Below are 16,787 nucleotides of genomic sequence, written 5' to 3'. Positions count from 1 at the left end.
AGAGAAAAATCATACAATTATTATCAAATTAGGAAAATACAACTTTTAATCTATCGAGAAAAGTGTAATTAATGCAATGTTTGAATTCAAATATAATAAAACTGTAAACAATGCAATGGAAATTTAAATAAACGTCTGCGCGAATATAATTTAAAAAATTTAAATACATAAAGATGTTGCTAATTTCTATTTTGCTTTACTTAGCAGACGAAAGTTTTATTTGAGATTTCTTGTAAAGAATATCGCAAGGACTAAAAAAATCATCTAAAAAGACAATATTGATTATGTTTTACTTTACATTGTTGTATAATTCAGCAGCTTTAGAAAAATATTGCATTTTTAATGCAATTCTATTAATTAATTTATATTCTAGATGGAAAAGAGAATTTTGCTGACGTACCAATTTGAAAATAATTATTTTAAACCATTAGAAAATGTATATTGGATGTTTAAATTGATTGCTAAAATGTCAAAACTGTGCAAAAGTGTGTCATCACGCTTGAACATTTTACTTATAATTATTGATAGTTTAACATAATTATTTTTGAATCTATATTTAGTTAAATTTTTAGACAATTCAGTAAAATTGTTCTTTCCGTGTATTATATTGTTCTATTAAACAATATTGAGTTAAACGATTGTCTAATATAGGCGTATAATAAATTACGCAAAATTGTTAACGAGAGATCTTTTTACTGCTAAATTCTTTTTGTTTCAATGTTACAAATTTAAACATTATAAATTCATATTATAGTCACAAATATACGTATCATATATTTTGGTGCGTTTAAAGATACAGAAAAAGTATGTGTGAAGAATCGTTTCTTTGATTCATCCTACCGCGATTGAATAAAATTCACTCAGTTGTCTAAGTACACAGAAAGAACAATTTTGTTGCAGCAAAAATTTAGTTAAATTAGAAAATAATTTTATATTGAGTAATCATTAATTATTAAAATAATTATGTAGGTTGCCCAAGCATGATTATATTTCTGCAAATAGTTTTGACATTTTAGCAACCAAGTTAAATATCTGGTACAACTTTTTAAATGATTCTCAACATAATTATCTCAGATCTGTACTTGAGCAAAATTGTTCTTTCCGTGTACAGATAACTTTCTCGTCTCGACAATGTGTCTGACACGTTTGTTTGTAATCAACCTCCGTATTACGCTACGCAAAGTCGGCGCATTGAAATCTGTCGGCAAATCAAAACGAGTCGCCGCGTGTAGATCTTTATGAAGCGACGTAATCATATAGGCCGCATAGAAGCAGAGAGCAGGGACGAAAACTCCGAAGTGGGAGAACACACAAGCGCACGCTGTTTTTATAATACACGTTAAATAACTTTACGACGCCTCAAGTATCGTGGCAAATTGATTTCGTAACGACAATCACGGAATTAATGCACAATAAAAGTATCATGGCGGCAATTAAGCCGAGCACTTGCTTAACTGTGAACCGCTCGCGGCATTTCAGTCGCGCTTGGGAGCGCCGGATGAATGATACATAAAACGGATCGATGTGCTGCATAGTGCGACGTTTCCATTGCAATCTTTTTTTCAATGATTTTTGTGACTTTTTATAGAGAGAGAGAGAGAGAGACAAAGAGAGAGGAAGAGGGCATGCATAATCTTCCTGGTGAATTTTCTATAACCATTGATTGGAATATTAACCAGCTTATAGATAATTCCTGTTTTATGTATCATACTCTCGAGTTACGCGTGTTCCCCGCATTGGAGGAGAATTTGCGGGTAATCGAGCGAGAATTGCTTTCACAAACGTCAGGATGATGTGCTACAGTTATGTTTGTGCGCTTATTGCGATATTAGATCAGCGAGAACCGACCCAGCGGAGTCACGGCGCCGCGTTTCGCGCGCGTGCGTTTGTGTACACAACTATTAAGTGCTTACATTTATGCCTGTCATAATTGGCTTCGTTAAATGAAGAGAGTGACTGAGGAATTAGCTTGCTGGTAATAACGCGGCTATTTATTAACACGTGAAACGAGACGCCACAGGCTTCACGAACTCGCGAGAGCTCGGGAAGTAGATCTCTTCTTCTTCACCGCGTTTGGAGTCCCGTCGTAATTTCTTCCTTCCAAGAGCAAACTCGATGGTGAGTGATAGTCTACTAAAAATTACTTTCTACGTATGTCTCGGTATCTCCGTATCTTTGAAATGAAATAATCACGTTTTACTTCCACGGCAAGCGCGCGCTCGCAACGCATCCTTCTCGTTTACACTGGAGATAAAAATAGGTTGCGTTAGCTTTAATAAATTTCTCACGAAGCGACGATACCAGCGTGGCAGTGAGAAGAATGAAAGACGAAAAAAAAAAGGAGAGCCCACGACCGGGGCAGTGATGAAGCGGAGAAGGCTGTCAGAAGGTGGACGAATTGCGAAAACATGGTCTGGTCAGTTCTGAACACTAACAATTGTCTTTATTGCTCCCGAGACGGTTTTGACGTTTTCGAGAGACGGCGAAGAGAGAAACGTACTACCGCGCTCTCTCGACCGGTTTATTTCTCATCGTTGAATCCACCAGCTCCCTCGATTTTCTCGGTTGTATTTTTTGGAGATTCCCTCGTCGAAATAGTGTGTGACCGACTAGCCTACATTCCACCCCGATTTCACTTCGGTTTCCGCGCTTCTCCACGAAAGGATTTTACGGGCAAAAAAAGTGTTTCTAAGCCTAGAAAAGTTTCTCTTTTTCAAATGGAAGAATCTGTAGGACATGCGTGGATCGTGTGCTAATAATGAAACACACTTTGAATAGCGTTCTTCGAGGGTTCCTACCCTGTATAATATTTCTGTCAAGAGATAGGTCACATTTTTAAGATAAACATTAAATGATTTGTCTAGTTGCTCCTTTTTCTTATTTGATCTTTTTTTTTCACTTTGTTTATAATCAAGGAAAGGTTAACTTCTTAAATCCATAATGTGTAAAGGCATTAGTTTATGTCAATATTCTATTTAATGGAAACTTTGCGCGCGCGTAAATAAAACTTCTTTAGGATACGTTGTTCGGAACTGCCACTTTCTCCGAAATTGTTATTCGTCGTATATCTCAAGTGGTACTTGCACGATGTTGATTGCTCCTTCGCACAACTCGATGTGATCGCAAAGAAGGTAGAAAGTGCCGATATATTTCATCGCTCGCGATTTTGGTCAGCGATGCGTTAACAAATATTTCGCGAAGCAAATGCTCGGTTTATAGATCAGATTACAATCGAAGAGATTGCGATTGCCAGGAAAAGGAAGCTCCTGATTTACGAGAAGGATGTTAAACCGGCACATATAAAGAGAAAAAAAAAATAGCTTATAAACGCATTGCGCGGCTTAATTTTGATGTTAGAGCAGGTCTCAGTGTAGCCTGTCGGACCCTAATCTCCGATGTGGTGGCATGTTTCACATTCCGAGTGCGTGGAATGAGCATCCGAAAATGGATGCCGCCGCAACCGTGGGAGGCATTTCGGGGCGTCTGGAAAAAGATGGTGGCGCGGGGGAGCGAGCTCCATGAAAGAGGTAGATTTACTATCAGAGAGATTTCATTCCTCTGGGGTTTAGGCTTTCTCGGCAATCCCATTACGGGAGTCAAATGTGATTTAGGATCTTGGCCTTATACCGTGCAGCGGGGCCTAGCCATAGGCTCAGCACGGCGACGGTGTACACCATAGGCGTTTCATATCTCTTCGGGACAGATACCAACCGCCGCGCTCGCCGATGTTCCACACGGTCAGCCATACTCATGGGCGTTTCCAGCCGCGTAGCGGGAATTATTTCCTAAGGCTTTCGTAATCGATATTCCAATCGGGGAGAAAGAGGGTGGACCAGAGCGGCATTTTCAAAAGCGTCTGGGGAAATGGCTGGCTAATCTTAATATTATTGAATATTGAAATCGTGACTCACGCTCGTGTGAGTCATGTACTCCCTGTCCTTTTCCCATTAACATTGCGCTTGGTGAATTGTCAATTCATTTTAATCGAACCACTTGAAATTTATTACACTTAGAATCGCATTAGACGTTAATCATGTACACGCGATAGAAGCGATTGAAATTCGTTGCGCTCGCGCGTGTTAGTCTTGCTACGGTCCTGCGTTGTTTCATTTGGTTTCAAGACGCGGCTTGCCGACTCCGAGACTCGTCGTATTGCAGGTTCGAGCTTCGCTTATCCGCATTCGCTATACCTGCTATTATGTAGACGATAATGGTCGCCGCATAAATATTCACGCCGGTGATGCCCATAAATGCTACCGTCGCCGCGTGCTGCATGGTATATTCGATATATACGGGCAACGCGCGTGCACGAGCATTAGAGTTGCTAGGTAGTTCACCATCTTGAATCTACGTCTACAGATCCTTGATCCTGCTGAGCAAGCGGGACTATTAATCACGCGCGCCGACGCGAGGTACTTCGAGGTTCACTATCGAGAAGCGAGTCCCTGCCAATCGGTGTATGATTTATATCTTTAATCAGGAAATGGATGAATTGGTTTTCGTTCATCACGAGTTGAGGAGAGACATTAAGTTACATTACAGTTTTCTTGACATTAGTAATGTGCAGACATTTTTATTTTTGTCCCCAATTCATGATTGCTCTGACAATCCCGAAAACTTGACTGCAGAGTAAATGTTTTAAATTACTCTTCAAAATAATTGTTTTACATTCGTTACAATGAATAGAGAAGAAGAGAAAGAAAAAAAGATTATATATGTAATAATTCAGTACTGCGAATAAAATCTCTTTTAAGAAGATATAATCGATAAATCTGAATGTTTCGATCTATTTAAAAATTAGATAGAATATTATTTAAAGCAATATTAATATTATATTAAAATTTCAAACCGATTTCAGATAGTGTAGTTTCTAAAAAATAAAAGTTTAAGTTAGATTTAACACATGGCATCTTGTGACAGATGCATCAAACGACTGATGTATTACGTTACATTACTTTATGCAAATATTTCGATATACATAAAAATTATATGATTAGTTAGAGAAATAGTTAACTTTATGTACATATGTTCTTGCAAAAATTTCTCACGTAGTTTTTTCGCATACAAGGTGATGAAAGTGTGCTTATGAATTAAAGATGACTTTTGATGAGCTAAAAAAATTTAACAATGCTGTAAAAATAAATGATTTAAAAAATTGTTACAGAAGTATTAATTAAAATTAAGCTGTTTTAGAGTTTTAGGTGTAGCTAAGCATTGAAATGTCTCAAGTTAGCTGTCTTGTTTAATTGCACAGTCCATTTTTAACGACAAAGTTAAGAATATGAATATACAATAAAATCTTGTAAAAAAATTATTAAAGATATTTCATCAATTTAATATTATGCAATTAAAATCAATAGTGATCTCATGAAATCAAAATACACAGCTAAAATTTTAACATTTGTTATGTTCTCAATAATACAAGTCACTTTTTGTTGAAATTTTATTGATCATACCTCTTTAACTTGCTTCTTGTATTGTTCTGATGAAATAACGCAATATATAAAACAGTTTGAAGCGCTAACAAAAATATTTAACCCTGGAATGCTACTGTAAGTGAATTTTTACTTAGGTGATAATTCAAGTTAAGTGCAGTTTTTGTTATTAAAAATTTAATAACTTAAAATAAAATTCAATAAGTTTATTTAGACTAAAATTGTATTAGTTCATTTATTATAATACCTTGTAACTTATAAACTAGAAAAAAAGTGTAAAAAAGTTTTTAATTTTGTAGATGAATTTTCATCCAGAGTAGCATTAACGTAAGAAAAATAAGAGTAGTACTTCATGATTAACGCACATCTTAAGAAGACGCGGCCGTTGAAATTATTCCTGGAAATGTTGCCTATTTTTTTTTTCACGTTTTTACCAATCCACCTTAAGCGGAGTATCAAAACTGGTCGGAGCTGTCTTCGTACCAATATCGAAGCAACGCAACGTGAGGGGTCCACTTACACAATTATCCGCTCGCGGAATCTCTTCGGCGGCCGTTCGCTCGACGTTTTACTGCCGCCTGCGCTCTCGCCCCTTTTTTTTAGTTTTATTCCCAAGCTGCTTTTTAAGGCTTCCCTCGTCCGTCTCCCTATTTCTTCCATGCAGTTTTCCGCCTGCTCTCTTCGTCCGTACCCTCTTCGCGCGGCTCGATTCGGCAGTTACCGCCATTCTCTCTTCCTACGCGTTCTACCGATCCGTCGCCATTTACTCTCCTTTCGGCACCGATCGTGTCGTTTGAAAATTCCAAGAGCGGTAGTAACAACAAGTTGCAACAGGCTCGATTTCAAACTCATCCGACTGACGCGGAGTGTGGCAAAGGTGGAAACGCCTTATTCGATGATGGCCACGCATAAATCGGCCATGCTGACACGTTACTCTGAGAAAAAGTTCTGCTAGGCGCTCAGGGTGAAGCATTTCAAATCGTAGATCGTATCTCATATGCTTTTGAACAACTTAATGTCTGCCGTTACACTTTTTTCAAGTGTAGCATTATTAAAAAAAGCAATGCTAATACCGAATACGACAGACAACAGAGATAGTATCAACGGACCTGTATCTTGCAACGAGAGAGATGTAGAAGTAATGAGAGTCAGCGAGACGCTGGTTATGGCTGGGCACCTTAGTCGTAATTATAACAAGCCGTGAAACGCGACGAATCTCGAATTATGTGACATTCTCACCGTGAGCGATAACGACGTCGAGATTCGTTCCCGCGCATGCAGAAACCCTTCATAGTAATTTCCTCGTGCTCCAACAATTCTTTGGTACGAAGAATTTTGCATCTTTGTTAGAGGATGGATTATCTTTTATTGTAGATGTAGATCAAAATACGAAGAATAAATCGGATAAAAAAACAGTAAAAATCGCTTCTGTAGTCTGAATGCCATATTTTATTCCGTTAGTCCAATCATTTTTGTGATAGAATTTTTAAACTGACTGTGGAATGTTTAACGCTTTTATACTTCGCCGAGCGAGTCCTCTGCTGCCTCGCTATTGCTGCGCTGCCACTAAAACCTGTGTCACGGTGGACCAGAATGATTTGTGCTCCTGATGGAAACTAGTTTCGAGCTTTTTGTGATGGTGACTAAAATGGCGGGAGAATCTCTCTTTTCTTTCTTCTTAAATATCTTATAATGTTTCAGTAGAAGTGGATCCTGCGGCTATAGACATTATTTTATCATATATCATTTGTCTTAGTTATTGTTTTAACTATGTTTATCTTTCTCTCTTTCTCAAAAATAAATATTCTTCGAGCATAAATTTTACACTGAAAAAAAATTATTTGAATTAACGCTTTAATGAATTAATATATTTAAAAACACGCGTTGAAAAAATTTAGTAAAATAAATATATCCAAAATTGTTAATTCAAACGAATTACAATTATTGATATACTTGCATAAAAAAATATGTTACTGTATTGACATATAATTTCTTCAAATAACTTGACACTTATAAATGAGATTAATATGTACAATTAATTTAAAAAAAAATTATATATATATGTTTTTCCATTGAAAATAATTGCTACCGTTTAAAGATATCTTATATATTAACTTCATTTTTTCAGAAAAAAACATTTTTTTATTGATTCGTTTGTTTTCTCGGTGAACGTTCCAAAGTTTTCAGGATGCGGCGGCTAAAACGCTGCCTAACACTGCGCCACGTTGGCTCGTGTTTCGAAGCATGCTAGCACGGAGCAGAGTGGACAGTCGTAAATACGCGTGTAAATATATAGCGGTTGTTACGTTGGCCGCTGTAAAGTCATAGTATGTAGCTAACGTTAAATGTTTGAATCTTTACGGAGGATTTGTGACTACAATGAATCTTATTTTGCGCGGCGCGCGATGTTAATCGGATTACAATTTGCAACCCTTTCCAATAAATTTGCGACGAAGTATACTAGAAAAATTAGAAGCGCGGATTATTAATTAAAAAGAAAAAAACAAATACATAGAAAGAACAATTTTACTGTAGTATCTAAAAATTCAGCTGGATACATATTATGGAAAATAATTTTATATTGGAGTATTAAAATTATTATGTAAGACATTCAAGTGTCATGATACCACTGTAAACAATTTTAATATTCTTTCAATAATTGGTTTAAATTTCCAATATAAATTTTTTAATGATTCAACAAAATAACTTTCAAATTTGTATTTCAACAAAATTGTTTTTTTTGTGTAAAAATACAAACTATTGTGCCTGAAATTGTTACTTAAATCTCTTTTCTCTTATTAAAGGACGGCAGTATGATAATGATGATGATCAGAGTATACGATCAAAGAATTGAGATATTGCCTAAGTAATACACGATATATTTTTAGATACATGAAAATAACAGTTTTGCTAAAAATCTTAAAAATTAACTAGATATAGATCTGAAAGTATTTTTTGTTAGACTATCAAAATAATCATGTAAGATGCACAAACTAATAACAGGAATGTCACAATTTTTTGCACCATTCTTCATCACATGCTTTAGCGTTCTACTTATTTTTATAATTCAACAAAATTGTTTTCTAATTTATATTGTCTTCAGTTAAATTTTTTATAATACTTTAGCAAACCCGTTTTTTTTTTGTCTCTATTAAACAGATTTCTCTGTTAACTTGGGGCATAAACATGGCATGGTTTAATTCAGGTATGAACTATTTACTGAAAGGATCGATTCGTTTCAATACAGTGCTTTGACCGCATCCTTTTGTGGTAACTATTTCGAAAGTTAGTGAAACTATTTTGACTGCCGAGAACAACACAAGACACGTTGAAAAAAGAAGGAAACACGGAAGCCCAGGACCAAAAGGTTCTAACGTAAGAAAGGCCAAACAAAAAAAAAAACGGTTTTAGGTCGACCGACTAAAACGCAATTCCTGTCAATAAAGTAATTAAGGTCAGTAGGAACCCTATGAGAGTGTCTACTACCCTTTTTTTCGAACTGAAATTAGTTTCTTGAACTCTTGGATTTTTGTACAAGCTTCCGGGTTACTTTCAAATATTTGAAAAATCAAAACCTTAACACAACTTTTTAAACAGAAGTGTAATTGATATGCAGGTCAATTTGAAGTTTGATTGATTCCAATCGTCCAACCAATCAATTAGCACTTGTAAAAAAAGATTTTACTATTGTCTCTGATGTAACTGTGTAATTAAGTTTCATGATCATTTATGGCTCTCATTAGTGCACTAATAATACTAACACGTAGATGATACTGATTATTCTGAGTATATTCAACTTATAAAACTGGCTTGATTATATACAACCTTAAGACTGTTGTTTAATGTAATGTATAGCAAGTATAATAAAATTGAACGCAAAGTGCGTATATTAAAATTTAATAGAACTATGTTAGAAATAAGGTACTTTTACGTATGCATCTTGATTTGAAAGTTATACAATAAATAATCTAAATAAGTAAGTATTTACGAAAAATAAACATTTCTATCAAAATTACCATTTAATTATAACACGTATCACATAACAAAGATTTATCAAGATTTATATCGCAATTAATAAATGGAAAATAGGTTAATGAGAGTCAGCACGAGTAAAAGTGCGCAATCACAAATATTAAAATTAGATTATTTATTTAATTAAAATTAGATTATTTTTTTTATATGAATAAATGATCTAATTTTAATACATATGATTGCGCACTTTTACTCGCACTGACTCTCATTAGTCTATTTTCCATTTATTAATTGTGTCTAAATTTCGAGAGTCCGGAATTAATTAATTGTTTCATTGTCATATTATGATTACGATAAGTTATACTATAGTAATGTAAATATAGTACCAGGGGAAAGTATAGAATAAATATACCGTACAATTAAATTCAAAATACGCTTAGATTTTTCATAATCAATCGCCGGAACATTATTTTACACTCGTATATCTGATATAAAGTATTTTAATAGTCTTTCTTTATCACCGACAGTAACGTTATTGAATCTTATTTCAAAGTCAAATAACAATTTATGAAGAGATTATTCTAAGAGATTATAGATATCTAGAAAAGAATTTTTTATATTATAGATTTCAGCTTTAACACATATGTGATGTCTATATGTTTATCTTTTATTCAAGACTCGATACTAATTGTAAGACACATGTCGAAAGTAAGATGATCAGAATTTGATCAAATTTTGTTTAAGCAAAGTTTCATCTTTAAATGAATAAAAAAAACGTTAAGTATAAGTAATAGTGAACAATAATTCTAACATTGGATATACATTGGAGTTTCCTATAACTTGATTATTTTGCATATTTTAGTTTTTTTAATGATATGAGGAAAGGTAAAGTTGTTCGTGTGGAACGAGCAAATATCATAGCATAGCATTTTTTTCGTATTTACTATTTTACGAGATTTTAAGATTATTTTTTTAAATAGGATAATATATTTTCATTAACATAATAATACATTATTCATAAAAAGTAAAAAATAAAAATTACGTTTAAATAAGATGTTTCTATACATAAAGTCATTTTAAATTTAACGTTACTACGTTACTACGTTAACGAAAATATACTATTTCATTAAAAAGAATGTTAATGATCTCTAAATGATCTCTAAATAATCTTTAAATTATAGTACAGAAAATACTGTACAATTAAAATGTTCAAATATATATTGAATTAATTATTCAAATTTGCCGCGTGTGCTGCTTCTGTAAAATTTTCATAAATATTAAATGATCAGTGCCAAATGAAGTATCAGGATGTAGAATGATTATTACAGCTAATCATCGTTAATCCGAATTGACTCTCATCAGTACCACGTGAAAATAAGACGAAGCGGGAGAACGTCGACTATTCTTACGTGCCGAGTACTACGAACCAAAGAGAACTAGTAAAAATCAGATCACTTACGAAAGAGACGACGTGCGCTATACTGTGATCGCGTCGCCGGGAACGATTGTCGGGGGTAAGTGAGATATCAAGGAAAAGCGATAGTTCTTGGGGATACGTAGGTACGTGTGGATATACATCAGGGCACTCGGAGTGCCGTGTTTAAAAGGATTTACGACGTCAACAAAAATAATCGTTTAACACGAGAAAAAGAGAGAAAGGGAGAGAGAGAGGAAAGAGACAGACGCGTTTGTCCGGTGCTGGATGACCGGTCGAATGGTCACCCAGTGTCTATTGCCCATCAAATGACCAGTCGAACGAGCGCGCTTCGGGAAGACCGACTTCCGCGAAGCGATGGCTCCGATCGTTACGGCTGTAGATCTGCACCTAATCCTTTTTTCGCGGCTTGTTCGGATTATGTGGATACTGATAAATAGACGCGGAATAATTGCGGCGGGGAGGATAACGCGTTCTAGAAGTGAGATTTGAATTATTCTTGATTCTCTATTCGCTAGTTTTGATCAAATTCTATGACTGTCCCTTACTTTAGATTAAAACTTGTTTTCGGATAACGTGTTGTGACACTAGTGCTTATAGGTATTTGACAGAGTCGTAAACAGACGTTTAGACAATAGCTTCAAAGTTGCGATATCTTGTTGAGTCTCGGAAGTAAGCTTGATGACCATGGAGTGCCTGGAATGTGAATGCGTAATCACGACCGTAGTTTCGTCAATTTCATCGTTTCGTACTGTCGAGGGTCCTCCGTGAAGGGCTATGATGAGGGTTACGGAGTACAAACGGCGGTATTATTCGAGAGATTAGAATCACGAGAATATTTCTCTGAAATTCCATACATACTCACGTTGCAATCTCTGTTTTACTAGCGAAGGTACAACTAGAGCTTGCGATAAAGATGCTAAGCATGAATTACTTTATGTTAATTTTATATGTAATTGAAGGGCACGTTGTATCCGACGTTGAAAAAAATATGAAACTTGCTTTCGGACAATGTGATGTGACACATGTTTATCGGCATTTGTCAGAGTCGTACAGAGATGTTTAGACAATCGCTTCAAAGTTGCGATATCTTGTTGAGTCTCGGAAGTGAGCTTAATAATCATGGAGTATTAGTTACATATATTTTAAATATTATTTGAATTAATGGAGAGAGAGAGAGAAAGAACTTTTTTCAATTCTTTTTTTTTTCTTTTTATAAGTAAATAAATATACACACATACACACACAAACACACACACACACACACACACACACACACACATATATATATATATATATATATATCTTTTGCTTATCAAAAGAGAAAAGAGAGACTTGAAAAAAGTTTTCCAATTATTTTAATAATTTCTTTTAAAAAATCACAAATATGCAAGCTACTATAATTTTTGATTCCATTGAGAAAAAATTCCAACTGCCTGATTTCGCATGATTTCTTAAAACATTTCGCCGTTATGCAGTTAGTCGGGATTTGAGATTGCAAATACACGTGATGGCGACAGTCCGTTGACCGTTATCTTCTCGCCTCACTTTAGATTGCCTATACATTCTTTCTTTGTAACCAATAGCCAAGGTAGCACCTTATCCTGTGCCGCTCGTTTATGACAGCTATATTATGAGCTATTTAGGATTTTAGAAAGATACAGCTACATTTTTTATTCTTAAAATATTTTTTTTTTGGAGGGAAAGTCTTTTGAATTAAAACGTATGAAATGTTGAAAAAAAAATTATATATCGTACTTATTGGAAATAATATGATATTACATATAACATACGTCACAATTTGTCTAAAAGAATTTTCTTTCAACTGAAAGTATAAGAAAGCCTACTACCTAAATTCTTAAAGTGTGGATATATCTTTCTTAATAGTTTTGGACGACATTAAAAGCTTATTCTTCAGCTGAATTAAATGTATCACGTGAACTTTGTAAATTGAAATAAGATACTAAAAGTCGACCACTCGTATTTTAATAACATCGTTAATCATTACATTTCAATCGACGTATTGTCAGACCAAAATTTGTTCAGTGAGAAGGAAAGTGCGAACGCACAGCCGTTTTCTATAATAAACACCGCGTTTTTCTGTGAGAAATGCCGTAGACACAATGTTCTACGCGCGAGTAGACGTTTACCTACCAAGATTTATGAACAGAAACGGAAATGAAAGGGGACCGGACTATCGAGGATGCTCGTATTATACATATAAACTACGTTTCAGTACTCTCATAGAATTCATGCGTCCCGCGTATCGGAGTACGCGTTGTTAATATCCGGACTCTCTCCAGGCCTTCTAATCTTCCCTCTTCCAAACGCGTCACCCTTCTTTCCCTTCCATTTCCTGTATCATCTTCTTCCCTCGAATTTGTCACCGCCCTTAAGCATACAAATCCCACCTCTTTATGGATATAATTAAAATAAACCGTGTCCTTCTCGCATTATCGCTATGGAAGATTTTATTTGAATACAAATGTACATATCTCTTTGTCCAGAAATTAATAATAATAATATAATAGAAAAAAGAAAGCTATTGTCAAATGTAGGCTGGAAATTTTTATACAGGAAACGGTAATAAAAATAAATACATTTGTACTCACTTTGCACAAAATAGAATAGTAAAGTTATTTTTGTTCTTTGTTAGGGCACAAATATTGTCAGATACGTCTATATCAGACTTAATTGGAGTCAGTCACCCTTGTTCACGCGAGCAAACTAGTAAAAGAAGGACGAAAAGAAGGGCACACTTCAAGTTATAACTATAAAAGCGAGCGTCAAGCATAATAAACACGAGTCGTTAATGGTATCGCTAATAGAATCATTCCGTTAGCTCGGGATGAACTGGGTCCTCGGCTAGCGAATGTGACTTTGTATTTGCTTTTTTCTTTAATTTACTCTATCATGCTCTTATTTTTAATAAAAAATCTGTTCATTTTCCATTCGCCGGATTGATTCAAACGTGCATTCTTGTAAGAATTATTTCAACAATTTGAACAATATAAACGTACTTAGATTGCGATGCGAGTAATTATTATCGCTTGTAAATTGGGCCATGCAGCGAATACCCATAAAAAATGGCATAAAATGTGGAAGTGGCTGAGAATGAGTTTAATTTTTAATCGAACGAATTGTAAAGGCATTGTTATACGTTATTAATGGCTACAAACGTAATATAGCACTCACATCGATAGATTAATTAAAGTAGTAAATAGCATAAAATTTGAAAGAGGAAAACATTGACGCGATATATTGCGAAGTGCTTGTTGGGACTTTTACGACTGATGTTATATGTTTGTAGAGAGTAAATATTTAAATATGCCGTAATCTCTCCCAGGTAACAATAACATTGCATCTCGCAATAACTTTGTTACGTTATATGTGTTACAACCTTTCGTAACGAGGCGTTAACTAAATTATTTTGTACGTAAGGTGTGAAATGCATAAATACTTTATTTTTAATATATTCGTTACTAAATCACGGTACTAAGAGTAATACCGCAGTAAATCGGAGAATCGAGAGACAAAGGCGCGACATCTACCTCGAAGCAGTAAAATATTTAAAAAATCGAACGCGCCAAGAAACCGCTCCGATAACCGCGAACAGTCGAAAAGGGAAGAAGAGACACAAAGAAGAGAAATTGCAACTTGCAACCATTCACTGTCGGCGGTTAAGTGTTATTATAAGCGTCGTGATCTGTACGAACATTGCGGACCCTCTCAAAAGGCACATATAGACGGCTCTTCTGCTCGTATACTCAGCAATGATTTTACGTTTACGCCCTGGCTGTCTACGTTGGCAACATTCTGAAAATGCTGATGGCAGGGAGCAGTTGAGCAAGAGAGAAAATATGCCTCTGTGCGAGAAAAAGAGAGGCAGAGAAACAAAGAGAGCGAAAGAGAAAGTGAGAAGCGTCGGCAAGAGAGAAACAAAAAGAGAGAGAGAAAGAGAGAGAGAAATAAGGACGGAGAAAAAAAGACAAGCTCGGATAAGAGAAGATGAAAGTGAAAGACGATGGCGGCGGCGACGGCGACGGCAGCGGCGGCGGCGGTGGCGGCGGCGGTGGCGACCGATAGCAGCGGTATGAGTGGAATAGGGTGGGATGTGAAGGCAAAGGGAGGCTTTTATTTTATTTTAATGGCGCTGTAAGCTTGGCTGCGCACACCGAAGCTACTAAGACTTGGTCCGCCGTTCAGAGTCCCCAGTCTAACATGACTACATGGGATTTTGTCTCATCCTTTATTCATGAAAGACTCTCCTTAGTCTTCCTTTCCTCTGTCTTTTATCCATAAACAATCTTGCGTAGAATAGCAAACGTTCTCAACGAAATTATCATTTGTGATAATGAAACGATCTCAGCTTTCGTCGGTAGTTTCAAAACAAAATTTTGAACTGGATTTGTACACGATATGTTTAAAAATTTTATTTAGAATTAACATTTTTGCGAATGTTACTTCAACAAGAACTTGATTTATTTGATATTCTGATGCATGTATAAATCTATATAAAAAGATTCGCATTGTTCTTGTTGCATTTTCTACCCGGATCGGATGCGACGAATATACGAGATTTTCAATTAATGTTACTTTATGAGACAAGTCACGGAGTTAAACCGTGCCGTTCTCGTGGTTTTCTTTTTCTGCCGTTGGGATAAGAAGATACTGGCATCTCATGGAGATAACTAAGATGGCCATGAATTAAGCCAGTCTGACGTGAAACCATTCGAGGGCGGACTGGATTCGCGAAGAGATCAGGTTCTTTAAAGAAGAATAGAAATGATGAGACCAGAATACAGAAAAATTCATGAGAAATTAATGGGTTCCATAAAATCAAATTTTTATCAAATTAATAATAAGACATAGTTGATGAATGCAATGACTCATGATCAAAATATAGAAAGGTATATAAGAATATATTCTATTAAGATTCGATGTGAACAAAAACGGATTGAAATTAATGCGATTTGTTCGTTCGATTTATGATTATCCGTCTGTCCGTACGCGATCAAAATCAGGTTTTATGTCATGGTATTCATAAGAATCATGAGATTCCTGATGCATAAATAATATTCTTTCGTTATCCAAGACCTTCGCATCTTACATGCGCTCGAACGAGAAAAGTCGGATTAACGTTATGCGCAGTCGAAGTTATTTTTCAGGCACATCGTCGTCGCATACCGATGTTACCCTTAGTTCAGTTGGAGCAGTTAGAGCCGTAGTAAGCGCCCGTTTATGAGATCTTAAACAAGACGTGAAGAGGGAATATTGTGAATACACACAGCCTGTGCGTATAGGAAAATTATCGAGCGGTGTAACCCATCACGCGCATCTGCCTGTCATCTTCGGGAGAGGAGCTCTAATTACCGATTGTTCGCATTCTCGTTATATAACCGTATCATATCCTTTGAATTGATCCTCGTAATTTAATGCGGCTTTTTCGCTTCGAGATACTTTCCTGCAAAACCTCTCGTGAGTCGCGTGTCCCATTTGATTAGATTGATTTATCAGCGTGGATCCATTTTCCCTGGATTGTTAAGTTCGAATGACGCGGATACGATGAGTACAGAGTTATACAGCACGTACACGCAACCTCGATGGTGGTGGAGGCTGTCGTGTCGTTATTTATGCTGCGCGGCTCGCAATCCACCCTCCGACGACAGCCAACGGCATAAATCCCTCGTGTCCCATCTCTCCGGAACATTTCCATCTCCCTCTTCCGCCTCCCTTCTCCACGTTCTCTCTCTCTCTCTCTGTCTCTCGCTCTCCGCCGCTTTCTTCCTTCTCGTTTTCTCCCATCGTTCCTCTCTCCTTTCTTCGATTTCTCCCCTAACCCCGCGTAGCCTTATCCAACCTGGTCCTACAGGCTCTCGCCCTTACATTTCCCCTACCCGGGTATTCGTTTCTATCGTTCCACGGTCATGGTGGTGTCAGCCAAG

At 36.0% G+C, this 16,787-nt stretch overlaps 1 protein-coding gene across 1 annotated transcript in view; it reads left to right on the top strand.

The window, feature by feature from the left end:
• The first annotated feature begins 1,489 nt into the window (after positions 1–1,489).
• The window catches only part of LOC113003707, a 78,869-nt gene continuing 63,571 nt past the window's right edge, over positions 1,490–16,787 (top strand). The window contains exon 1 of the mRNA XM_039452941.1: positions 1,490–2,118. Within this exon, the coding sequence (XP_039308875.1) occupies positions 2,116–2,118 (3 nt within the window). The 5' untranslated portion in view covers positions 1,490–2,115. The remainder of the gene's footprint in view (positions 2,119–16,787) is intronic.

This window comes from Solenopsis invicta, chromosome 8 (genome assembly GCF_016802725.1).
Source record: "Solenopsis invicta isolate M01_SB chromosome 8, UNIL_Sinv_3.0, whole genome shotgun sequence".
NCBI lineage: Eukaryota > Metazoa > Arthropoda > Insecta > Hymenoptera > Formicidae > Solenopsis > Solenopsis invicta.
This window is presented reverse-complemented; position numbering and strand designations above follow the sequence as displayed.